The sequence below is a fragment of the Prorops nasuta genome, unplaced genomic scaffold, assembly GCF_024137725.1.
Source record: "Prorops nasuta isolate Cenicafe-Biocafe unplaced genomic scaffold, Cenicafe_Pnas_1.2 PNAS00009, whole genome shotgun sequence".
Taxonomy (NCBI): Eukaryota; Metazoa; Arthropoda; class Insecta; order Hymenoptera; family Bethylidae; genus Prorops; species Prorops nasuta.
The window spans coordinates 7,037,960-7,064,151 of NW_027116806.1; the positions used below are offsets into that span (position 1 = coordinate 7,037,960).

The 26,192-nt window shown below is 33.2% G+C and overlaps 3 protein-coding genes across 5 annotated transcripts; 1 reads left to right on the forward strand and 2 right to left on the reverse strand.

The window, feature by feature from the left end:
- Positions 1-4,076: 4,076 nt before the first annotated feature.
- On the forward strand, positions 4,077-5,505 carry Mtr3 (exosome complex exonuclease Mtr3). Its single transcript, XM_066731593.1, has 4 exons — positions 4,077-4,212; positions 4,347-4,600; positions 4,674-4,820; positions 4,880-5,505. The coding sequence occupies exons 1-4, from the start codon at positions 4,077-4,079 to the stop codon at positions 5,159-5,161; spliced, it is 819 nt and encodes a 272-aa protein (XP_066587690.1). The 3' UTR covers positions 5,162-5,505.
- A 152-nt stretch (positions 5,506-5,657) lies between these two features.
- Positions 5,658-10,946, reverse strand: l(3)80Fg (dnaJ homolog subfamily C member 16 l(3)80Fg). 3 transcript variants are annotated; one of them, XR_010823082.1, is made up of 13 exons: positions 10,383-10,946; positions 10,227-10,293; positions 9,966-10,159; positions 9,613-9,893; positions 9,355-9,545; positions 8,937-9,268; positions 8,571-8,874; positions 8,350-8,498; positions 8,062-8,283; positions 7,774-7,987; positions 7,591-7,698; positions 6,745-7,504; positions 5,658-6,657 (listed from the first exon to the last, which is right to left on the reverse strand). XR_010823082.1 is itself a non-coding variant. In XM_066732137.1 (13 exons), exons 1-12 carry the CDS (start codon positions 10,634-10,636, stop codon positions 7,379-7,381), a joined length of 2,442 nt encoding a protein of 813 aa, XP_066588234.1. In that variant the 5' UTR covers positions 10,637-10,946; the 3' UTR covers positions 5,658-6,834; positions 7,334-7,378. The 3 variants fall into 3 exon arrangements, 2 of the variants coding, with proteins under 2 accessions (XP_066588234.1, XP_066588233.1); XM_066732137.1 differs by having other exon boundaries at positions 5,658-6,834; positions 7,334-7,504; XM_066732136.1 differs by having other exon boundaries at positions 5,658-7,504.
- Positions 10,947-11,600: 654 nt separating this feature from the next.
- On the reverse strand, positions 11,601-26,120 carry LOC136776482 (uncharacterized). Its single transcript, XM_066732024.1, has 19 exons — positions 25,775-26,120; positions 24,097-24,212; positions 22,050-22,236; positions 21,407-21,750; positions 21,140-21,301; positions 20,751-21,038; positions 20,476-20,658; positions 20,184-20,398; positions 19,699-20,096; positions 14,856-14,893; positions 14,479-14,577; positions 14,118-14,294; positions 13,815-14,047; positions 13,376-13,655; positions 13,021-13,295; positions 12,498-12,759; positions 12,230-12,418; positions 12,014-12,152; positions 11,601-11,941 (listed from the first exon to the last, which is right to left on the reverse strand). Exons 2-19 carry the CDS (start codon positions 24,196-24,198, stop codon positions 11,760-11,762), a joined length of 3,753 nt encoding a protein of 1,250 aa, XP_066588121.1. The 5' UTR covers positions 24,199-24,212; positions 25,775-26,120; the 3' UTR covers positions 11,601-11,759.
- Between the last annotated feature and the right edge of the window lie 72 nt (positions 26,121-26,192).

Below are 26,192 nucleotides of genomic sequence, written 5' to 3' on the forward strand. Positions count from 1 at the left end.
AGCCAGAATTATAGAGGAACGTCGGTGGGAGTCGATTCTGCAGCGTACGAAGGATCGGGAATCGCGATTATCATTGATCATTATCAGTGGAAGAAGTTTGTTTTATTTGTGCGGAGATCACCGTTTGTTGCACGTCGATGAACAAATAATACGTTTTTGTTGGTGGCTCGGTGGGCCGGAGCGTGCAATATTAATTAAGAGTTTCGAGTAATCGATGACTAAAAAAATAAGAGTGATTTGTAAAAGGGTTTTAAACCTTTGGAGTGAAAATATGGCGGCTGTACGTACTTATACCAGCTAATAGAGAACTTTTGATTTATCTTTTGTCAGTATTTTTGTTTTGACTTTTTTTTAATACGATGTACGATAAATCATATATATATAAATAAACATATATATGTATCCATATATTATATTGTAATTTATATATGGAATAATGATAGGTAAAATATATATGTATTTATTTATGTATGTAGAGAACACATGTACATCAACACTGTTTTCATTACAATTTTGTGATATACCATGAGTTTGATACAGGCGATGAAAGTCCCGATCAGAATTATCATCGGGGAATTAATATAAAAGCGAGAGACTTTGGGACGAAGAGACTATTATTTAAATTCTTTAAAAAAAGTTATGTAATTTATTTTTGCTGATAATGTGGAACAGCCCTTTATATTATAGTTAAATAATGTAGTTTAAATAAATTATTATTATTAGTAGTAGTATTCTTATTATTTTTAATGTTACTATATCATCAATTAACCATACATACCAGTTCCTTTTCAATCAGTTTTCAATTATATCCATTTTAAATGGAAGAGTGAAGGCTGTTTTTTTTTTGTCTTGTTTTGTTCAAGTAAATTAGAGTTATGTCTGTCGTTCCACGATACATACGTACACTTACATGTGCAATAGCAATATGTAAATAAAGATATTGTGCACAATTAAAACCTGTATACTGTTAACGTTTGTAAACTAGGAGGTATGATTGGAGGATGGTATTTTTTTTTTTGGGTTAGGGTAGTAGTAATGAGTTCACTGCCGATGAATTTGCTTGTGTGTGTGATAAATTTGTAAAAGAAGCGTGGATTCATATCGGGACTTTCCTTCTCTAAAATCAAGCTTCGAACGAATACTGAGTATCGTTGAACGTGTGCGAAGGACCCCTGTGTTTTTCCTATTTCCTGAACGATCGTTGTGGAATAGCAGCGAGTAAAACTTAGGAAAACCAAAGGAAATTCAAGACGATATAGAAAACTATTTGAAAGTATGAGGGTGTGGTCTGGTGTGCCATGCGATATCACGAAAATTCGACTTAATATTACAATAATATGAGCATTTTTTCACATGTCGCTTGTGGCGCGTATCTATCTCGTCTTAAATTGGCTTATCCATGAAGAGGCAACAACAATGTTCGATCCTTTCCATACTAATTGCTCAGAAATAACCAAATCATATTGTAATATAAATAACAGTAATAATGATTACACGATTTACTGTGCTAGACAGAGAAAAAAAAGCTTTTATTAGTAATAAATAAGAAGTATTGGAAAAGAGCGGAATTGGTTGAGAGAGGCTGAATTTGGGACGAGATTGAAATTATTTTCTGTGCGAATTGGTGTGAGAGATGAAAAATTAGGAAAAAAGTGAGTGAGAGAGAGAGAGAGAGAGAGAGAGACGAATGAGTTTCAAAAGACGACTAAACGACATTTGAAACTAAGTAATTTCCTTAATTTTGTTACTTTAAACTTTATCCTCTGGCTCTCTTCTACGAAGTGATCCGCGCTCGATCTTGTGCTCGTGATTTTTTTTCTATAGCGTGCGTATGTTATGAGGAAATAGTTTTTCATGTAACTGCGCGTCTGGTTTTACCGTGTAAAGCGTAAAAAGATTCTCACTTAGCATAAGTCACTCTTAGCATAAATAATCCGCTGGAGGAGTCGATCAGTATAATGCGTGCGTATGTTAGTTGCATATTTATTCAATTTAGCAATTACAGCGTAGGTCCAATCAGTATGGACTCTTTAATCGCGAGACTATTCAATCCCGAAGGACGCCTCTGCCATTTCTAAAATTTAATTTATCATTCGAGCAATGCGTGATACGAACGATACATTCGTCTATGAAACGACACTCGCTGTATTTTGACGAGAACAAAACGCCGTGCGAGAGAACGAGGGAAAGCTTTGACACATATACAAGAACACTCACACGTACAGAGAAAAGTAATTCTTAGCTGCTCGCGCCATTTGTGTATAAGATATCAAAAATATCATGCGTGAATGCACCATTTAAATGACAAGATTGAAGGAACCTGCGTTTCTATAACGAGAAAATAGATCAATTATATAAGTTACCGTTGCTGATTAACACTCTAAACGAACGTCAATAGCGTTACGAGCTACTCTCAATGACGATTTATTAGAAAGTTACCTGAGAAACTCTAAAGGAAAAGAGTAGATTGCACCGCGCATAGCATAATTCTCACGAGTAAAATTTTGGTCTTATTTTTCATTAAAAATATGTCCTTCTCACAGTCCTCCCTGTAGAGCATATATTATCATTATTATTATTATTTTTGCTATTGCCAATATCATTGAGTTTATATTTCGCATTAATGCATATTGTATAATAATATACATACACACAATCCAGTGCATAAATTACATACATATACATACGTACATAGTATATATAGTATATATGAATTACAATGGGTATACTAACTTGGAACGCAAGACTCAACGATCCTGAAGCGCAAAGGTTTCGTTCAAAAAACTGTGTGATTTTACGCATTATTAGTAAGATGAGTAACATGAGATCCGGCACGTCAAGATGCTAAGGTATAATTGTATCCGTGCTGCCATTAGTCTTTTTCATCCAATTAAGCCAAACTATAAAATTATCTGCGAATGTCATACATAGCGCATGCAAATCTACGTGCTACCACTCACACATTCGTATTACAATCGCATTAAGAGTTCATACCCGACGTATAGATAATGTAAGCATTAAAGACCCAATCTTTCTATTCTTTTTGCTATATAAAAATGGTTATAGGAGAGCTCACGGTGTAATTTAGCCATTATCCAATGTTGTATATTCGAGTGATATCGAGCACTCGTAAGAACAATATACATTATTATATACTTGTACTTAGGAAAAAACAGAAATTTTGTTCTTTCTGACCTCTTTAGGCGAAAAACATATTATATGTATGATAAACATCAAATGTGATTTATTGTTTATGTAATACAACCGTTATCATATTTATTACTGAACAGTATTGTAATTATTACTATTATATTATTGGAGTTATCAGATTACTTAGATTGTCATTATCACTCATGAATATCATTTTTAGATGAGTTATTTTAAGCATGGCTCATTTAGCGTCATTTATTATATTATATCGATACTCGATCTCACCCCTTCCCCTCAACTGTACTGATTTGTCTATCGTCCCTAAAAGGAAAAATGATGGAAAATAAACAAAAAAAAAATGGCAAAATGTAAGACCTAATGATTTTGCGTATATAGAACTGTGCATTTGTCTGTACAGGAAATAAAAAATAAAACTCGTAAATTTGAGGTCAATGTTGATTTGTTTAAATAAATGTAAGTTTGAAAATCCACGATGCTCTCTTATTCTTGCAATAACCTATTATTTTAAAATAATTAACACTATTAATAGTATTATTACGTTCATTACGGCTTATCGGGTACTATATGAGGGGAGAGATTGTTTATGTGAATGTTTATGCGTTTTATTTGTACGCGCACGAGCTACCGACGCTCCCCAATTTGCAAATCCAAATGATCTTTGCCCATGTTATCTGGCAGTAAAGAAGCTGGAATCTACGTTTCTTTCGCCTAAAAAAGGGTTAAGCGATAACAGGAATTTTACAGCCATTAATTTCTGGACGTGTAAATAATTTAATTATGTATTATATTGGTTTACTAATTATAAAAGTAGATCTATCCATGTTTGGTCAGACTGATTTAGAACCCCTAGTTTAGTTTCAAACCTAAACGACAGAGGTCGCGAATTTGACAGAAAATATTACACTATGTTTCCAATAGATGGCACAATCATAACTCACTATGTGGCGACGCACCATACCAGGCTCTCCAAAACTCCGATTGACTCCGATCTCAAGACTCAAACAGTAAACTTTAGTAAACTTGATGAATTGAGGAACATGTGTAAGTTATAGGTTATAAACCCACATGTTATAGAAAAAAAGTACAGAAATTCTCCTAGTATTACCTCATTAATTTATCTGATCATTTAAATATAACTTCAATAATATGAAATAACCATTATTCTCTTTTTCTAGTTGTAAAAGCTGGAATAGTTACCCAAGCAAAAGGTTCTGCTTACATCGAACTGGGTAATACTAAAGCAATTTGCTCAGTATTTGATCCCAGAGAAATCCCAAATAAAACTGACTATTCTGATCAAGGGAAGCTTTATTGTGAATTTAAATATGCAGCATTCTCCTGTACTAAACGTAAGGTACATCAGCAAGATGCAGAAGAAAAAGAAAACAGCTTAATTTTACAAAGAGCATTGGAGCCTGCTGTTTGTTTGGTAATAGATCAAATGAATTAATATTTTTCTAAATGCACAAAACTTATATTATTATATAAAACATTACTTCTAGCAAGAATTTCCAAATTTTCAAGTAGACTGCTATACAATAATCTTGGATAATGGAGGATCAGCTTTAGCTGCTGCTATAATGGCAGCTAGTCTAGCACTAGCAAATGCTGGTATTCAAATGTTTGGCATAGTTACAGCTTCAACAATGGTAATTTGTTAAAAAAAAAAGTATTTTTTAATTTTAACTCAACCAACATATATTTACAGGCAATACATAATGATGTTCTAATGGTGAATCCAACTGATGAAGAAGAAATGTTATGCCTTAATGTAGATAAAGAATCTGAAAACAAAGAACATGGCTTGGTAACATTGGCCTCTTTGTCCCAACATAATCAAATAACAGAAATTGTTCTAAAAGGTAACATGGAAGTATCAACAATAGTTAATGTAAGCAAACGATTAACAGAAGCAAATGTTGAAATTTCTCCAGTACTTCAACAATGCCTAGTGAAATCCGTTGTGAAAGCATTTAAACATTTAAATTAAATAAGTTTATATACATGAAATGTAAATAATTGATCGCACGAAAATCCATATATTTTTAATTATGGCTTGTAATTTAAATAATCTAAGAAACACTATATACTTTTGAAACCAAAAGAAATTTGTATAAAAAATTGTATTATACATTCCTTAACTATTAAAGATAGGTTTAACTCTTTACACTCGAGAGATGATTCTTAGTCATCATTTTTCAGGAAGCAAACAGTTATATCTTGTGCAAAGGGTTAATATTTCACTAAATAAGAAACATTTAGTTTTTAATGGCATATAATTATTTCTGTAATAATACAACTGTGAATATATAAATTATACAATATTGTAAAGAATGTAGTGTAAAGAATGTTACTTGCACTCATATTTTATTTATGTTTCATCATAAATTTTTATGATTCAGGTTTACATCAGGTAATAGTTTAAAATGGTCTTATTCATGTCGATTTTTCGATATGAATACAAGGTATTTACCTTTATAAAGCACGATGTCATTGGAAATCATTCCTATTTTAGTGACTAGATATACAGTATGTATATTCATTACAAGAATCACAATAAAAGTATGGAATATCTTCCATATTGGCAATCAGTAATTAGTAAGCAGTAATTAAGCAATTACTACAAAAACATTTGGTTTACTTTTATTAATAAAAGGAACTATAAAATTTGAAAAAAGCAAGTATTCAGAAATTTCTTCTTGGAGATTGTAATATTATTATAGCTACCCCACTTTCCACATCAAGACATTCATGTAAAATCCATTCAAAGCAGTTGACTAAAATTAATTTCGTGCAACATTAACACTTGAAACAAAAGATTAAATACACAAATGTCTAGGACTACCAGTCAAATTTAAGACTGCGGTATAATCTCAAAAACTATTCCTTTGTGATAGGTGTTAATATTAATATTAAAGCATAGTTGCGTTTTTTATAGTTTAAGAAGCCAAATTAACGTCTACCATGTATATTAACCAGTATTTGTTTTCATTATGAAAAGTCTTAATAAAACCTTGTTTTTATGTTTTTAAAACTTATGCAATTCTTGTATACAATAATTACAAAATCAATACGATTATCCACATATTTTTATTTGGAGGAGCAAGACCAGGATTTTACTTTTTTAACATTTCATTTGTAGCTTGCTTTATCTTGATTGTGCTGTGGGATTTATAATTAGTACGCGGATCAAGTTGAAGCCCGGCGATTATAAAGTTGACTAATGCTATTCAAACTTGAGGCTTCAGCAATCTTTTGGATAGCTTTCCTTACTTTTAATTTCATGCTACAAAGTTACCATTTAATGTCTAGTATATTCGTATCAAGATTTGTTTATAAAGGAGCTATTCATACAAACAAAACTTGCTCTTTATATATATATATATAACTTTAGGAGTTTAACTTTCAAGTATTAAAAGGTCTTTTCTTTCCTTATGCAAATAGGAAAAAAAATTATTTAAAATTATTTATTTTTTATTTTAAAATCTAAAAGGTTAAATTTCGAAAAAAATAAGTATCATCAAATACAATATTAATTAACTTTAAATTCAAATAATATTTAAAAATACTTACATCTAAATTATTTTTTTGTTTGAAGACATGATCAAATTATGCAGCTGTTAGCAGCTCTTGGTGGTAAATAGAAAGGGAGGGATGAAGAGACTGTGAGAAATTCAGATTAGATTTGTCAAATAAGATATTTTCATATTGTTAAATAATGACTTATGCTGGAGGGAATTTTTTTATCTTTTATAGAATGAATGAAAATATGCGTTGCGCATAAAGAATTATGGAGCTGAATCATTACGTATATATATTAATTATAATTATTCAATGCATTTTGAAAAGACTAGAGTTTGATGTAAATCAGCACTGTTCCCTATATAGATTTTCTATTCTTAGAAAACTATAGGCAAATCGTTTTTTATTTTTAATATAAATTGTATGGTTATATATAGTTAACTTCACAATACCAAAACCAGCTTTTGTAAGCGGTTTAGGTTTCTTTTCAGATATTTTGTAAAACATTCTTTTCAAATTGCGTTTAAAAATCTCACGTAATTCGCAATTAACTGATAAGTGTCTTTCCGCGTGTGTGTACCCAATGTACTCAATATGTATTAATTTGAGCATTGTTTTCAACTATCTAGATTCTTCTTACCATTTTATTCTTGAAGCCACTACTGAAAGTGTACCTAATTGTTTTCTACTTGGCAGTAAATTCTGGCCAATAGTTTATATAATATCGGTAGGTTAAACCCTCAAATAATCTGTCTAACCACATTGGTAATCCGTCCAATAAATTTTCCTGATATAAGACATTGTTATCATTCTAAAAGAAAAAATTCAACAAATTTTTTAAAAACATTTAAAAATATTTAATACTTAATTATTAATTTTTACTTATTAGTAGCCCACCTCCTCGTGCGATAGCTCAGATTCGCTTGAACTATCAAATCCAATAAATGCCCCAGCTTCAGCATCTTCAGATCTTCGACTGAGCTGTTTAGCCATTCGTTCCATGCGCTAATAAACAATGATGATTATTTTAAAAAATCATCTTATCAAATTTATAAGTACATTTAATTATTAGAAACATACTTTGGTGCCTTTGCCTTTACCGCATTCTGGATGTTTAGCATGATACATACAAAAATATCGTCGATGACCATTCAATGATAGTACAGTACCCACACAATTTTTCGCATTTATATTCAACTCTTTTGGTTCTGGTAAGCTGAGGGATAGAAGCTTTTTGTACCAATCAAGCCCTTTATCCAGTGATAAATGTCCAAACATAAGAGTTTTATTTTTTCTAAAATTAAAAATAAAATCATTTAAATAAAACGTTCATGCTTTCTCTTATTATCTATAATAATAAACTTTTACCTATATGGCCAAACCGCTCTGTGAAAAGCTGGTATCAGTTTTAATCTGCTTTGAGTATCTACTAATAAAATAATAGTTCTACAACCAGGCTTTAATAGGCGCACCATTCCATTATATTTTTCGACACGTAATTCGTATAATTTTAACTGTGGCTGTGTAGAAGTTTTGGCAGTTTCTTTATACTGTGCTCGTTCAGCTTGCACGCTTGCCTCTTCTAATTTACTATAATTTTATCAATTATGATTATTTGCACTGATAAAAATATTTTACTTAAAAGAAATTACTTACACTAAATACGACATGCCATAGCCTGCAGCTCCTATAAGCATCAAGGTAGCTAACAATGATATTAAAGGCAAAATTTGTTCCTTTGTAAAGTTATCTGATAAATAATCAACAGTTAAAAGAGCCCTCTTTATCAGTTTCTCCACAGTACCCTAAAATAATAATAACAATATTAATATACCTATTCTAGGAAAGTATGAATTAAAATAGCATACAACAAATACCTGTGCATGCTCGTCAGTTAACTCTCTCACTACTGCAGCATAAGGTAAAGCTTCGGAAGCACGTAAAAGTCTTTGTATTGTTTGTTCTAAGGTTTGTCGCGTTTTATTCCATTGATGTTCATCTTGAACTGCATTGATCCAACCATTAGGTAGCCACTCATATTTTAAATTATTTGCATCTCTCCTCCATATGATTACAATGTGTAACAAAGGATCTAATGGACTTCCTTCTCCAGTTGACAATGCTGATACGAATTCTGCTTGTGCTTCTTTGAACACATAAGCATATCTTACACGTTCAGGGCTGTAAAATCATAATTATTGTAATATTTTCAATTAATACCCCTTAAATATTTTAAAATATACCTGTGTGGTGACTCTAATGCTACTTGTCTAAACTTTTGCCTTGCTAGATCATGAGCACTATTTTGCTGTGATATTAAAATTGCACATAAGCGCTTTTGCGGTCTAAGCCACTCTGGTGGACAAACAGAATCCATTGTTGCTTGGTTAGAAAGTCTTGGCAAAACAAGGAACTTATTACTTGCAATTACATTATGCATTGTCTCTGTAGGTATATCTTTCATACTGACAGATGCCATAGGTTTCTCAATATTTTCATTGAAAAGTAATAAGCTATTCAACTCTTCTGCAATTTTATATTTCATGACAAGCGACCGAGTCTCCAGCTTGCCAATCTATATAAACATTTATGTTTTAATTAAAAAAAATTAAGAAGTCAACTGATGTTTGTTACGTATGCACATTGAGATTTTTTGTTTACCTGTACAAAACCAAAAGCAACACGATCTCTATAATGATATCCTGTTAATAAATATCGCAGCCTTGGAGCTTCCCGTTTCTCAAATATTAAAGCACGAATCCTGTTATCTGTCCAGCCAGATAGAAAATGATCTATATTATCTTGATCTATGTTACTTATTAATTTATAGGGGAATCTATCCCTCAAAAATTCTGTAAAATATAATGCTTCATAAAATAAAATTCAACAAAGTTAAAGGATGTGTATGCTAGTACTTACCAACAACTTTTTGAACACTAAAGAGAGATTCTTTATAAACACTAGTTCTACCATCTATGGTGACTACTAGACATGGAAGAGAATGAATGCCAAGTTTTCTTGCCAAGGCAGATTCTTTCTCAGCATGTGCTGTTGCCATCCCAACTCCTAGTGCCTCTAATTCATCAATCAAACGCCTCCATGTTGGCTCAACTTGTAAACAGGCAAAACACCAATCTGAGTAAAATAATATAAGGTAAGGTGTACGGTATGTCTTTGGAATAATTATGTTTTCAAAGGCTCTGCAAAGAGAAAAGTTCTTTAGTGTGTTAATAATAACTGTTAATTCAAAAGAATAAGTCAAATATCCTTACCGATATGTAATGCTCATCTTATGAAAAAGTGTAATATCTCGATTCTGATAGTGGAATTTGAAATTGCCTGTAAACAATTCTTCCAATGGATCTGGCATTGAGTAATGACTGCTTTCTCTTCTTTGGCGAGGAAGCCCTTCTTCCGTAATACCATAATTATCAAATTTTTTTCTCCTTTCCGGATCAGTTAGAAGCTACAAAAATTTAATTTGCAAATGTAAAATACATAGAATTCTAAAATATAGATACTTCTGGTCTTACTTCGTATGCTTTTGTAATTTCTACAAATTTTGTTTCTGCTGCTGGATGATCAGTTTTATCTGGATGCCTGAAAATAGACAAGAGCTTCGTATACAATGACTATAAGATAATTGTTATACAAAATTAAATAAAACTTAAGTTACTATTAACCCTTACCATTCTTTAACACGATTTTTATATGCTTTTCGAATATCCTGTAAAGTAGCACGTTTTGAAATACCTAGTATCTCATAAGGATTTCCTAAAGTGTCCACACCAGTTGTCAATGGCAACAACTGAGTTAATATAAATATAGTTGTTAATAAAATTGGAAATCTCATTAACGGTACGATATTCTCTATATTTTTCTTGATACTGTCAAATTGTTTGTTAATTGATAGTGAAGTCATTACAGTATCAATCAATAACATACGAAATGTCAGTAGATTATTTACGTCTATTCTTCTTCTCGTTCAGTGTTGAAACGCGGTGTTATATTTGTAATTTCTTCTTCGTATAGTGACTAGAAATCATTTTTTTGTATAAATTTTCAATTGCCAGTTTTAAAAGGCGAAGAGAATTTAACTCCTTCAAACGTCAAATCAGACCATAATTAGACCACAGACATAAATCGGATCGAATCGCAATCGCAATTCGCAACCAACCCTTACAAAATCTTATCACGAATTAAATACTATTTAATGTGGTAAGTTTATGGGTTATATCATTGCCCACCCCTTCCAAAACTAGTCCGGCAGCGGAAAGCGCACTCTGCGGACTCTGCTGCAGATGAAGTAGAAAAAAGAGGAAAAAAAAATTTCGAACAAGCACACTCCCTTCTATGTATTATTACATATTCCTTGCCTACACTCAGCAGAGTAGGGTGGAGGGAGTAGGGATGGTGCGGCGAGTGACTAGAGTCTAGACCAGACTGGACTGGACCAGAGTGGGCAGAGTGACCAGACAACATTTTACGGGGGTCGGGTCGAGGAGTCTGGGTTACTGGTAGAATCTGGCCTGGGGAGCTTTGCCTAAATTAACCTTTCCTAGCCTTGTCGATGCTAGAGGAAAGATATATATAGGATACTACGGCAAAATCGACAAATTCTTTATTACATTGTTATACGTTTAGAAAAATATATTTTCGAGTTATCCACATATGCAATGCGGGTATAACAAAATTCTCTAATACATGCAATACAAACTGCATAATCCATGAATGCACCCTCCATTCTAAGCATGTAAAATGTAAAGAAGAACCACAAGAATTCAAGTTCTGCCTCAATATTTTATGTCTTATAAGTATAAAATTGTATAGAATGTACAAGAAATATATTATCTATTATAATGAGAAAGTAACACATTTACTTAAAAAAAAATTGTAATTAAATAAGATTTCAATTACAAATTACCTATGAATAGTATCTTATTAATGCATTTAAGAAATAAAATAAAATTATGATAAGTAAAAGACAATTTTTATAGAAATATTTAAAATTTAAATAAAATATAGTTTGAACGCAGAAATTTGTTTCTATGAAAATATTTAAAAGATTATAATTCACAGTACTGATTATAACAAGGCGCGACATAACGTTGAATATCCTGCGGCATCTCTGTTCCGTGCAATTCAAATTCAAGAGAATGGTACCGCTTTCTCACATGGTGAGCTGCCATTTTTGGCTGTCTGTCTCTAGTAAAAATTCCTTTTTTATTTCCTCCTACTCTTGTATAACCTGAAATAAAATAATACTTTATCATAAAAAAGAAAAAAATATTTTCAATTTTAAAATGTTTAATAATCCTACTTTGTGCCGTGCGAAAGTCTGCAAAATTCCAAATAAATTCACCAATGAAGAATCCTTCATTTCTTAATTGATCAAATGCTTTGAAATGTCGAGAAAGAAGTTCTGTCTGATACTCTTCGCTCCACACGTATTCTGGCAACTATTGAGATAAATATAAATAGTCGTGATATAACAGTATAGCGTACAAGTAATATATTTATTTAAATGCCTACCAACCTCATGTAACCCAGGCATAGTGTCGGCACCGTACTCGGACATGAGAACTGGCTTTCCATACTTTTTATGCCATGCTTGGGCTTCCGCTATTACTCGATCAGTCACCATATCCAGCCGGCCAGTATTACTATACCATGAATTATATCTGTTGAAGCTGATTATATCAAGGTATTTGCCAGCCTTGTCTTCCTGCAGCAAAAAGAAAATACTTATTATCATAGCAAGGATGTTGTAATACGTTAGATTAAAAGTTTCAATAAAATGGTACCGAAACACCCCTTGCCAGTGCAATGGTAACTGGCCTAGTCGGGTCGATCGTTTTCGTGTGATGAGCAATTTGTTTAAAATATTCTTCTGCCTGCGCTAATTGCGTTCTAGGCTCGTTAGCGATCGACCACATTATTACCGAAGGTCGATTTTTGTCTCGTCTGACTAATTCCGACAAGGACTCCTTATGTCTGTTCAGTAAAATTGGTGAGAAATTTTCCGTGTCCACTGAAGGACACTCGTCGATTATAAGAATTCCTAATCTACATGAGAAATTCAATGGTAATTTGGAAGAGCATTACAATTTAAAGAAAACATTGTGTTGTTTGTTTAATTGAAATACACATATGTTTTACTTATTTTCCTTTATTTTCCTTACACACACTCAGAGATTAATATTACACATCGCATGTTAACCATGCGGCATGCTACTCGGCAAAGGATATCAAAAATGGCGGACCGTGAAGACGGCAATCGCTTAAAACAATTCCCAACACATTGAACGATCTTAAAAAAAATCTCACCTGTCTGTAGTGTCAAGTACTTCATCGCTGTAAGGATAATGACTGGTTCTGTAAGCATTTGCTCCCACCCATTGTAAAAGCTCGTGGTCCCTTATCATAGTAACCAAGTCAAAACCGCGTCCTCTTATGGCCGAATCCTCGTGTCTACCAAATCCTTTCAAATAAACCGGTCTTTCGTTTATCAATAAACTCGTGTCTGTCCAGGCTAAAGTTCTTATTCCAATTGGTAGTCTGTAGACATCTACAGTTGAGGAGTTCCCTACCGATATCCTCACCTTTTGTACAAAGTTATTATCATATTATTGCAAAGTTTCAAAACGAATGAATTTTAAGGATATTGACAAATTTACAATACCTCCAATGTGTAGAGGTAACCAGGTTGAGGGTCCATCCCCCTGGGCCACCACAAACGTGCATTGGGTACTTTTATTGTACCTGATAAGGTAAAGGATTGCTCTTTACTGGCCAAAGTATCATCAGCATCCACTAAGCTTACTTTACAAGTTACAATTTCATCTTCGTGCAAACCGGCTGTTTGTACGATGTATTTAATTATACCCATATCGCCAACCAATCCTGTTCTTATTGTTATATCTTCGATAAAAACGCGCGGTTTTGTGTGCAGTAACACGGGCCTGCAAAAAGATCACCTTAATGAAGCTAGCAGTATTACGTTCCTAAGTAAACAATCGTTGGAACGAGATTAGTTATTCGAAATTTATATAATCCACATTTTAATTACACATAGATACTTGTTTGCCACAAGAATCGAGATATCTAAGATAAAATCTTACCTGTGTATACCAGCATAGTTGAAGAAATCAAAAGTGTAAGTCTGTAAGTGGGTAGTGCCATTGTCAGTAGTAGCATCAACAACCTTTCCTTGTGGTACGCTAGTTTGAAGAAGCGTGTTGTCCACAGCTACCGTAATCCAATTTTTCCCACCGTAAACCAGATATGACGATATTTCTACTTCAAATGGAAGATGACCCATTTCATGATTCGTCGCAAGCCCGCCATTTACCCACTAAGAGTTAATAATTCATATTTCAGAGCTTATCTAGCAAATGTGCTTCATTCAAAAGAGCTAAACTTACCACTTGAGCAAGATAATTAACAGAACCAAATCTAATAAAGACTCTTTGACCCATCCATGAAGAAGGAACGAAAAATGATCTTTGGTACCAAACGGTACCAACGTGATCTCTCAGTATTTTCGATGTAGTGATGTCATTGTAAGAAGAAGGTACTGGCATTTTAATCGCCCCATTATCCTAAAAGGTGTTTTTTTAGAATTTTATAAAATTGCAATATTTCTCGGAGGTCTAATTTTCGAAAAGTGCTGTATTATATTTATCTTACAGATTTAATATCTATATTTGGCATTTAATATTGTCGCCTTTAGTCTGATCGTGACCTTACATTTGTCCTCTATACACTGTTACCTTGAAATGTTACCTTGGACAGGTTGTTAGTGAACCACGCTTCTCTGTAGCCTTTGAGGGAATCTTCTTCCGGTGACACCACGAAATCCCATAAGCCATCTAATGATTTTACCTGCGATACACGTATTTAATTGCCTATTAAAAATACGTCGAAGGTAAAAAATAACAAAAGATAAACTATATTATTTCTTTTAGTTTATGCCAAACAGTCGTAAAGTTTTTTTACTAGTGCAAACTCATATACAACTTGATATTTATAGCGGATGCAAATCACATCGGTCCATTTAGAAGCAGCGCGTGTAAACAATCGTACTATTTAAAAATCTTTGCTTTACGTAATTCTTTAATACTATAAATTATATATATACATATATAAATGTGTATACGAACTTCTCGCGATTCGCTTTCGCGTGGGTAAAGCATTCCAGGAAGGAACGATGGCACTGGATCTTCCAATGGAAGATTATCATAATCAGCAGTAATATCAGAAAATGTCACATCCGGTTTACCTGCTAAAACAGCACTTATCGCTGTCAAAATGAGCAGCCACATTTTTTACTGTCTGAAAAGAAATTTGCATAATTAGCAACTCCTGCACAATTTATCCAGCTTTATAATATAATATAGTAACAGCAGGATCAAGAAATAATCATACTGTATAAATTAATCATTTTTCTCCTTCTCTTACAAATATCCAATTTAAAAAAATAAAACTCTCTTATCTCCACGGTACATTTGTGTGGTTATTGATAAATAAAACTGTATTGAATTTTCAACAATCGATTAAATGAGGAAAAAATGTGACAAATTGTATAAAACCTTGATACTAAATATACATAAATATATGTCATACATCTTTCGCAAACTATAAGAAGATAAAGAATAAATTATTGTGCGCGGCTGATTATTGCTTCCTGCTGTTATAATAATTTGAGAAATGTAGCTGCATCAAGTTTGGCACGATGGATGATTACACGGAGACGATGTAACATACATGTGTGAGCAGAGAGTCACATATAGGGAGAATATTTACAGAGGCTCGTTCGTACCAATATCATCGGCTTCCTGACTCAATGTCCAATACAAGAGCAGACTTCCCTTCCCAAAGCATCACAACGTTTTGCCATATCGTACATATGTAACGCTGTCCCTAATTCTACGAATAAGCACCCTGGAATATCATGCTCAACAACTTTCAATTACATTTCTTTCATTTCACTCGAACTCATAATACAAAGCAAGTTTTCTTCACTCGTTCATTCAAATTTAGGCTGCAAATCTTTCATAATCCCTTGTATTAATTAAAATTTTACGTAGCTTGTAGGAGTATACTCGTATCAGGGTAGATCAGATTTTTAATTTAAGTTACTTTCCTTCTCTTAGGTATTAAAATACTTCAGACTCTGTTGTTTCAATAATAGATTTTATATTAGATACGTATAATTATGTTTATTTATCTCGGATGAAGACGTATTTATGTGCAAAGAGCAAAATTTACTTTCCTGTTACTACCACCAGCATATGTACGAGTACAATTGTATAACAGCAATACTATTATAAGTTCGTATTACTTGAGTCGTTAGATAAAAAAATCTGATATTATTTAACTTTTAAGTTGTCGAACAGTAGACAAATATGACAGTATATACAACCATAAAATAATCAGTCTTGTATAATAATTTAAATTTGTCTAAATTTTTGCAGCTAAAATGATAAAGATAAAGCGATGATTGTATAAAGGAGTCAAGGTATTTTGATTGTCCATCCGGTTTCAATGTTGTAGACAATGACATAATAGGAAAGATAGAAATGCGAAAGTGTTGATAATAGCGGTGTACTTTACGATAACTTGAAATTGATAAGTTAAGAATAATTTTGGCTTATAGGTCAGCACCCCCATTTCACAGACTACCACTATATGTGAAACGTATTTGAAAAAACTCAGGTACCTAATTGGTATATACGTTCTTTTTGTTATGAAATAGGAGAAAAAAATAGAAATGTTTATAAGTGAAATTTAGAAGAGAACAAGGATCAACTGTATGAAACCTCTACAACTTAGTTAACATATATATAAAATACTAATAAACAATTTACGTGACGCATGTACCGCGTATCACCAAATTCCCATTCATCACGCGTTTTACCAGAGCAGGCTCTGTAAATTCATGAATTTTAATTAGCAAAGACACACACACACATTTTATTTGGAAACAAGCATGACAGTAGTAAAAATAAACAATTAATTCATAAATTTCTCTTTTTGAAGATCTGACACAGAAATAACAGATTGAAGTAGAAGGAGGGGGGTAAATCATTATTTAATTATAAAAATAATAAAGATACCTTATGGCATTAGCGATGAAAATAATTTGTTGTTAAACTTACCTGTTGACTAAAGTTTGGCGCGAATTTTAATAATTTTTCATGCCGTTGATTTGCGAACTGATGCTCGATGGTAACACGAAAGTACGAAGCGAGCACAGAAGGATGGGACGTAAACAAAGGAAGCTGGAGAAGAAGGGGGAGAGAGAAAAAGAGTGAGAGGGGGGAGATGTAAATAAGAGAGAAAGAACAAGGTATGGAAAAAAACGAAGGAAAGGGTGAGAGTGAAAGAAAGAACAGACAACAGTGGTAGAAAAGTGCCGGTTAACCGGCATGCATGGAGCGGAGCAAAGTGTGAAGCTATTAGAGCAGAGTGAAATGGAGTACAATTAGAGATACTAGATTGAAATAAGTATAGTAGTAGACCGTAGAGCGGCAGTCCGTACTCTGGCGAGGCATGTAGCGTTGCTGATGGTCTTATAGCCCGCTGTTGCTAGTCTCTTTACTCTTCTGGATACATAGGTGGTGTGGAAAACCAGAACGTACCAATGTAAACAGCGATGTGCACCGATTCACCAGTTTTCGAGGCTTAGGCATGATGGTACTGTAAGATTCGCAGAATAAGCTTATCGAGGAAAAGATAATCGCATCAGCAGATATCATCGTTGGCCAACATTTGACGAGTCGGAATGTAACATGTAGGTACGATAGTCTTTCCGATCTCTTTTTCCACTTCCTCCTTTTCAAAAATAATCTTATTGCATTTGACAACAAAGTGAGGATTCTATTCTTCGATGAATCTCACTATAAACAATTCTGGCTTATTATCTAATTACTGATATGCTATCGTATTTAATTATTTGCAATCGGTTGATATATGCCGGCCCAGTTAGTATTTATTCTTCGTGCACTGGATCTTTATCTCGAATTATACGGGGCTCGCCGGATAAAATGACCGCATCCATTGAAATTAAATTCTATTTATCTTTATAACTACGAGAGGTACCAAATTTTATATACAAGCTTTACGAGTGCTTTTTAAATAACGCTGCAAAAAGGTTTTATACGAAAAATTGATATCCCTTGTTTACGAAATTAGGTAGAATTTTAAATCCATGATCTGGTTTGATTTATCTGGCGGACGTTATATCTACAATTTACGTTAATATTTGATTCGTATAATATAAATAGAAGATGTTAGTTTTATTCTTAAATTTATTTTGCTTAGAACATTGATAAAACACACGCAATGCTCTAAATAAAATTTAGTTTTTCTTTACAATTTCATTCACCTACAATGTTTCAGCGATAGCTATCTTATACGTAGCGTTGTAAATTGGATGCTTTTCAAATAGGAATTTGGAGATATAATCTTTTCAACGCTGTTATGGGAAGTATGCTTGAGCGCCGGACTAGCCAAACCGTTTGCCGCATGTGGCGTTACTCATACGCAAATTTACATTTTTGTGGCATTCGTTTTCAAAGGTTCAAAATTTATTGTGCTGCTAGAACGCGTAAGTATCGCAACATTGTTTGATTTTATCAAAAAATTTATCAAATACGAGCATACTAATCTTTCGAATCTCTCAACAGTAAATATTTTTTTCTACCAATTTGCGAATATTTATCTGTTTACATCACTCGCTAATAAGCTTTGTCGATATGAAAGTAAAATGTATTCTCAACTTCTCTTTCTGTCGTGCATACAATTAATTCGAAAGATATATTTATACCAAGGAACGTAAAAACATTGCCTAAAACTTATAGTTTATAATTTTTGGTTTTCTGATCTGAAATAATATTACCTATTGCTTTCAAAGCTTATATAAATCATACATCAAGAAAGGTGGAATTAGAGTGTTCAAAGATTTCAGTATTAAAACAATAATTAAATTTTCTTTTGCCATCTTCCCATTATTAATTTTATTCGGTATAGCATTAACACTGTACATTACTGTTCTCTTTTTAATTCGAAAATATATATAAATATCGAGAAAGCAACAACTTACAATAAAATAATCTCCAATATATTACACTTAGAAACTATTTTGTTATAATTAGCCTTTCACTCTTATAACTCGAAAGTTTGGACAAGACAAGACTGGAGGGAGCAATTTAATTAAATAAAACAGAATTTGGATCTTCGTTATCTAGTTGTTTTACGTGTCTTAGAACATCTTTTTTCGTAATAACCCCTAGAAGTCGCCTGCGAAGCAAAAAAATTGCAAAACATAAATAACATATCCTCAAATTCCTAAAAAAATTAATAGTAAAAAAAACTACTCACCCATTATGAGTAACTAAGGTTTGTCGCAATCCCAATTTCCTAAACATATCGACAACCGTTTCCATTGGAGTTTGATCGGTAATGGTAATAGGAGCCATATCAAGGATTTTCTTCAATTTCAAAGGTGGAGGTGAATGCGGTTGATTGTTGGTTCCATTGTTAAAAATGACGAGGGACTGAGAGTTAATGCCTTCGATCATTCGCTTGGCATTGGCAATTGCCAGATTAAGATCTCGCCTCAAGACAAATCCTACTAGATACTGAGATTCTTTGGAGACAATAACAGGAAAGCCGTTATGTTCAGTTTCTTTCAATAAATTTTCCACGTCTTCAACCGTCATTGAGTCTTGAGTCAAAACGTGAAGTGCCTCGTTCCTCCTGAAATCAATTTCAATGGATAAGATATAATTAACTACATAACAGTAGAGGAGGAATTAAGAAAAATTCTCAGAGCTTACTTTGGCTGCATTACGTCGGCTGCTAAGGTAGTGTGCTGAAACTCGTCCTTGCTATCCAGGAAAGGATAGCCATTAAGACCTATGTGAGCATCATAAATGCCTTGCTTTCCTAAAGCATCACCCACCCATTTACTCGCCATGGCTGCTGCCATCAGAGGAACAATGTACCTTACTCCACCAGTCAATTCGAACATAATAACAACTAAAGAAACCGTCATTCGTGTAACACCACCAAGTACTGCAGCAGCTCCAACCATAGCATAGAGACCGGGTGTTATACAATCAACACCAGTGGAGCATTCCTCACTAAACATCCAAATGTGAGGATAATTATAAGCCAATTGCTCCATTCCAATACCAACAATTCGACCCGTAATGGCTCCAAGACACAAAGAAGGTATAAATAATCCGCAAGGTACTTTCATACCAAATGTAAATATAGTCATGATAAGTTTGAGTATAAGTGCAAGAACTAGAAGCCATATAGCATTGTAAACGCCTGGTCCAGCCGCGGCAATTTCAATTGCTGATTTAACAGCTGTAAAATTACGATTGTAATCACTGAAACAAAGAAACATTAATAAGTTTTTTTTTCAAGTTCTTCAGCTGCGTGATTAAGCTTAATGCACTTATGGCGTCTTCACTCACCATAGCATATCTGAATTAGACACCCCGCATTGACTAAATAATAAATAAATAAGTTGGCTTGTATTCATCCTCGTGTAGGGATTCGGATATCCAATAACAGCAGTTATTAGCGTTACAACTAAAACTTCTGTAACCGGGTATTGACCCAATTTTGAAGTTTTGCGGTATTGGCACCAATATAAATTTGCCTTAATAAATAATGTTGCGATAACTCCCTGTAACAAATTGAATGAAACAGCGTACTTAAACCAATCTTAAATGTTCTTCTTCAAATAAAATAGTAACTACTTACTCCAATTATACCAAGTATTACGAATGGTATCAATTCGAAAAATATCCACGGTTTATTATACTCGACAAAGAACAATACTGAATGTTCGTTTCCAAACGGATTAATCGACCGTAAAACGAAAGCAGCTATTAAAGCGCAGAAGAATGACCGCCATAGTGTCTTCAGTGGAAAGTAGTAGCTTACCTGCAATAAAAAATTGAAATTTGCATTATCTTCCTTCTGTTTCTTCTCTTGTTATTTAAAAAATTTTTGAACAAAAAAAAAATTCCACTTACTTCCTCTAAACTAAAAAGGACTCCACCGATTGGAGCGCCAAATGCGACTGACACGCCCGCTGCTGCAGCTGCAGATAATATTTCTCTCTTCTTCGCTTCATTTCTACCATATTTTGGAAATAAATAAGAGAATATGTTTCCTATACAACACGCGATGTGTACCATCGGGCCTTCCTTACCCAAACTCAAGCCCGCCGATACTGATAAAATTAAACCAACGGATTTTATAATTAAAGTCCATTTTCCCAAGTAACCTCTAATGATGAATCCACTTAAAATTGTTTTAATCTGAAAGAAACAAAATATTTATGAGTAAAAAATATATCATTAGTCGTAATATAAAATAAAGAAAAAGATAAATGACTATATGAGAAGAGATATGTACGTACCTCAGGTATACCAGAGCCACAGGCGTAAGGAGCAAACATTCTCACTAGAGATGCAGACAGAGATGCGAATAAAAGGGCCCATGCAATAAAAAATATATAGGATATGGTGTAGGCCCCAGCGCCTTCTTTTGATCGACTGAATATTTCCGGCCACGTCAACCACTGAAATAAAATTACGTTATGGATTAAATTGAAAAAAGAGACTATCTCTTTAAAGATCTCTTTTCAACAAAGCAGGAAGGAAATTATGAAAAAAATTTTGCATACTTGAGTGCAATTTGCACCATCAAAAGTTGTCTCGTTGTAACTCCAACAGCATTGCTCTTTGTTTAGCCAAAACATTTGTGGGCAAATGCCAAATTTAAGGTCGCTCATCCAGGAAGCTCCAATGTCTATAACACCTGCAGCGACCCCGGTGAAGAGACCAACCAGGAGAACGCAGAGCCATCCTGACCAAGCGTCGTGTGCTCCCTTGATCAATCCCCATATCGAATCGTGTCTCTTTTTCACTATGTACCGATGTCGCATCCGATCTCGGGCGATATCTCGTTGCCAATCGATCGTGTGGAAATCCTCATATTGTCCAATTCCAGGGATGTCATCGGATTCAACTGAAACTGTCAAAGTCCCAACATCAAAGCTCCTTTACACTTTCGGTGGCCCAGAGTCACCGAAAAAAAAAGTAAAAAATAATTCCATAAAAAAAAACAGACAAACATTATAAATATGGTAAAAATGGATAAAATTTAAAAACATCGCGTAGACAAAATAAATTGTTATCCTTGCTTCGTCATTTTAAAGATATGTAAACAATAATTGATATTTTATTTCTAGGAAAACGAGAGGAAGCAAGGGTCTCTTTTCTAAGGATATTGTCTATTATTTTTATTGCATAATTAAGATAACGCACTGTGTGACGAATTGTCATCCAACCGAACACCATGGTCCGATATGGAGTTGTTCTCCGAATACTGAGGCGATGAATGATGATTGATGTCCAACATGTCTTCGTCACTAGTAAGATTAGACTCCCGATTTACAGTTCTGTTTTGAAACCATTCATTGTCTGGGGAATTGGACTCCTTTCCATTTGAGCGCTGTAATATAAATTAATCATTATTATTTTAATATTCTCATTATGAATTTTCGCTTTTAAAAGCAAAGTGACATTGCCAATTAAATTTTGGAGGGGAGCTTATTCGCAAAGAGAAAAATCGCGAAAAACGAACCAGTACCAGAGCAACATTCGGTTATAACTAATAAATTAGACTAGCTGTCTATATCGTTCTTGCACATCTATCTTGTCAGTTTGCATATTTTATTAGTGAGCAAAGTATCCATTAAATCAATAAAATTGCTTCGCGATAATAATATTATTCTACTTTATGTGATCGAGCTTCTAAATCGGATTGGAAAGCACTCTGAAGCAATTCTAAATAGCAAAGCGACGATCTGTTTTATTATCATGAAATGACCATCTTTCAGAAAGTGATGGATTAATTAACGTTAACAAGCGCCACTTATATTATTATTATTGTTATTATAACATGCAGTTTAGTTTTGCTGAATACTTCATTGCGAGGGTGGTATCTTAGGATCCCTTGCTCGAAACATTTTACGATGATTTATCCAAAATCTTCTTAAGTTTCTATTGAAAATATTTTCACAGTATAACAGTACTTGATACTCGAAATATTTTTGCCACTGACGATCTTTATCCCAAACTTCTAAGAGTTGACGTAATTTCCCAAATCTTTTTAGGCTTCTGGCTGGATGCTCGTCACTGTCTGTCGCAGATCAAGTAGAGAAACAAACGTGAAACGTTAATATTATTCTTCATTATTGTAATAAGCTATCAAGCCAAATTTTGCACGCACGTTGAAAACGAAATCTAACGAAAAGAATAAGTGCTACATATTTCGTGCAAAAAAAACTTTCTGAAGTTAAATTAATAATTGACGAAAAAAACTGTAATAATTATCACCTTGACAAACAAATTAGCAAATGCAACAATAATTAATGAACAGCCATTAGTCCCTAACAATCAATTATAGATTATCAATAAAATTCAATTATCGGCAATACAATTAGTCCAAGTGTTATAAATAGCAAATCTATCAATTTATTAGCGCGATGTTTGACGTTAACGCTACTATTAATCTCAATTGAGCCACGATAAGTACTACTCTGTATTTCTTAAGTGTACTATTAGAGCGAATTAGATATCACAACAAACGTTTGTTCGAGAAATTGTTTAACAAAGTTCTGTACGCTCAAGCAGTTGACTGTAACAGCAACGACGTTTAAGTACGTGTAAAAAATCGAATTTAATCATATATATTAGTTTATAATATTTATTTATCGAACCAGTGACGCAACGGCTTGTATGTGCAGTACATCGTTCATCAATAATTCCGAGCACATGTAACACCGTGAGGCGATAAGTTAACAGCCTATCGTAGGACTATCACCTTACATGGGGAGGAGAGCCTTTGGGGATAATGACGTATACCAAACGAGAAAACACACACGTATACTCCATGTTATTCTCGTTTAACGCAGATTACATACTTTTACTAAAACAGACATTTTATAATATCCGAAACAACATATCTACATTCCAACGAATCTTCTTACTTTATACGTACGAACATTCTTTTCCTCATCATTCGCTAAATAAACAAAAAGCTTCGCTTATCGTCTCGTTTCTACAGAGCTGAGCAAATTTCCTTCTGCGCACCAATCAGCACGAATTTTAAAAATTATAATAACTAACTATATATATATAAATAAAATTATTTCATGCAAACAATCATGCAACGATCGAACGATCCAATTCTTTTCCCCAATAAACGCGAAACAATTCCCAGTCAACGTGCGGTTGATAAACATTTGTGAAGTATTAAATTACTAATAATAATGCATGCAACATCTTTGAAATTAAGACTATCACATACCTTCGCATCGACAGAGCGATATGTCGTGACTGAGCTTGAATTTGTTAGAGGAATTGCAGAATTATTTGCAGATGACGTGCCCTTCAAAGGAAATTTCTCCATAATACTGTGATAATCTGTATTCACGGACAAAAGAGAATGCACCAGTCAATTTAATGACGAAATCTACATTTTTATTTCACTTTGAATATTATATATTGTTTAGTTTTTTGTAGATTCAAGACCAACTAAATCTAAGAAACTTTCATTTTCGTCCCAAGAAACTATGTGGACGACAGATAGCAGTGTACCAGTCGGTGATAGGCACCGGATTCTAGTAAAAGTGCTTTTACAATAAGATCACTGTGGTGTACAACGCTAGCTTTTTTTACCATGTCCACGAAACTATTAGGTATCTTGTCAGTCTCCAAACTGACTGTGATCACTGGAATTATTTATTCACTATAAAACGACGAAACGAAAAAAGAAGAATTTTTAAATATTTTTGTTTAAATGTTAGATTTTTCATTGAAATTTTATTTCTATCTGAATGTAATTTTTTATAATGAAATTTTTACGATTTTATGCCTTAATGTGAACTATTGGTCGTACACAAGTGTACATTTATGCAAGAACAATAAATTGCTAGTATACACGAAAAAGTTTTTGTCCGAGTCATATGATGCCGTATCACGTGATAAGAAGGTTACATGGAAAGTATTAAATTCCATACACAAACACATATGCATATACGTGTTCTTAGGTAAAAGTGTGTGATGCTTGATTCATACATTTTCAGAAATATTGTGATAATGACTTTGAAAATTATACCACAGAAGGAAAGATGAACCTGTTATGAATCACACTCGCGCGAACATAATTATATTTGCTAAAGATTGTATTCCTTATTATCCAATAAACATTTATTTATTTTCAACAATAAAATGTTTTAAGAAACCAATTGTTTTAATAGACATTTCTAATTTACCGCATCCTAAAATGGTTAGTGTTATTATTCGTTTGTCTATTAAGAGTGAAAGTTATAATCGCTTGATCAACCATCATTTCTGGGCGTTGAATGATAATTATGTGTTGTCTCTTAACAATGAAAATATAAATTTATACCTTGATTTAAACTCATTCATTTTCAAAAGCTATGCATCATGCACCAGCTGACCAATTTAATGCATGCTAAATCTATATTTAATGTAATTTTAATCATCATATATTTAATAATGAATCTGTTATTAAATGCATTTGTTAAATAGTTTTATAAAGGTAGATCTTCTTAGGTAAAATAATAACTAATATACAAGCTGTATTACCTGACCTAGTCTAATTGACACTTATAAAAGTAATGCAAAAGCTTAATTTGTCTCAAGTTATATATATGTATACAGAATACAGCTTATAGATTCAATGTTTTATTTTTCTTGGATAGTAAATAATATAGATGGATTTAGAAATTATACTGAATTATAGTAGATAGTCCACATATTACCTTAAATAATCAAATAATCCATAATAAATCTTTATGAAAAGTATGTTTGGCATATGTGGCATAAATTACAATGCCTTCCACATGCAGCAATCAAGGATAATGTAAAACGCATTCGAGAATGTTGCTCCTTTCAAAATTTCAAGGCAAAGTTACCACAAATAATTAATTACATTATATTTGAAAACCTTTACGACGTACCATTTTTTAGTAATTAAATCCTTATTGCACATGAATCAGAAAGGATTTCTGAATGTACAAATTTTTACGCATAACAATTACTTTACACTTTGCGTGTAAAAATAGTCTTAAAAGACAAGTTTTAGGCGCAGCACATAATCATTTCTCTCCCTCTTCGATTTAAACATTTGGTACTAGGAAATCAGATCCACAATAAACGTCACAAGTGACACAGCTGCACAAAACTTTTTACCATCTACCTTGCCACTACTACTATTGACTACTGTTGTATGTTTGGCTGTATGAATAAGCAGCCATAAGCGAGTAAGCAAAAGAGAAAACGAAAGAACAAGGATAGACCGCAGTCTCCATTGATCATGGAATGCGACACAACCAGACACGTCACACGACGTAAGAATGAGAATGAAAATGGATATGT

What these genes read in the sequence shown, in the direction of transcription:
- Mtr3 (XM_066731593.1), top strand. Translation starts at nt 4,077, where the DNA reads ATGTTTCCAATAGATGGCACAATCATAACTCACTATGTGGCGACGCAC. An exon ending in TGATGAATTGAGGAACATGT is followed by an intron (nt 4,213 to 4,346) that starts GTAAGTTATAGG and finishes CTCTTTTTCTAG; the next exon opens with TTGTAAAAGCTGGAATAGTT. An exon ending in TAGTTACAGCTTCAACAATG is followed by an intron (nt 4,821 to 4,879) that starts GTAATTTGTTAA and finishes ATATATTTACAG; the next exon opens with GCAATACATAATGATGTTCT.
- LOC136776482 (XM_066732024.1), bottom strand. Translation starts at nt 24,198, where the DNA reads ATGGAGAAATTTCCTTTGAAGGGCACGTCATCTGCAAATAATTCTGCA. An exon ending in ATCGCTCTGTCGATGCGAAG is followed by an intron (nt 22,237 to 24,096) that starts GTATGTGATAGT and finishes TTTATATTACAG; the next exon opens with CGCTCAAATGGAAAGGAGTC. An exon ending in GGATGACAATTCGTCACACA is followed by an intron (nt 21,751 to 22,049) that starts GTGCGTTATCTT and finishes TGACAGTTTCAG; the next exon opens with TTGAATCCGATGACATCCCT.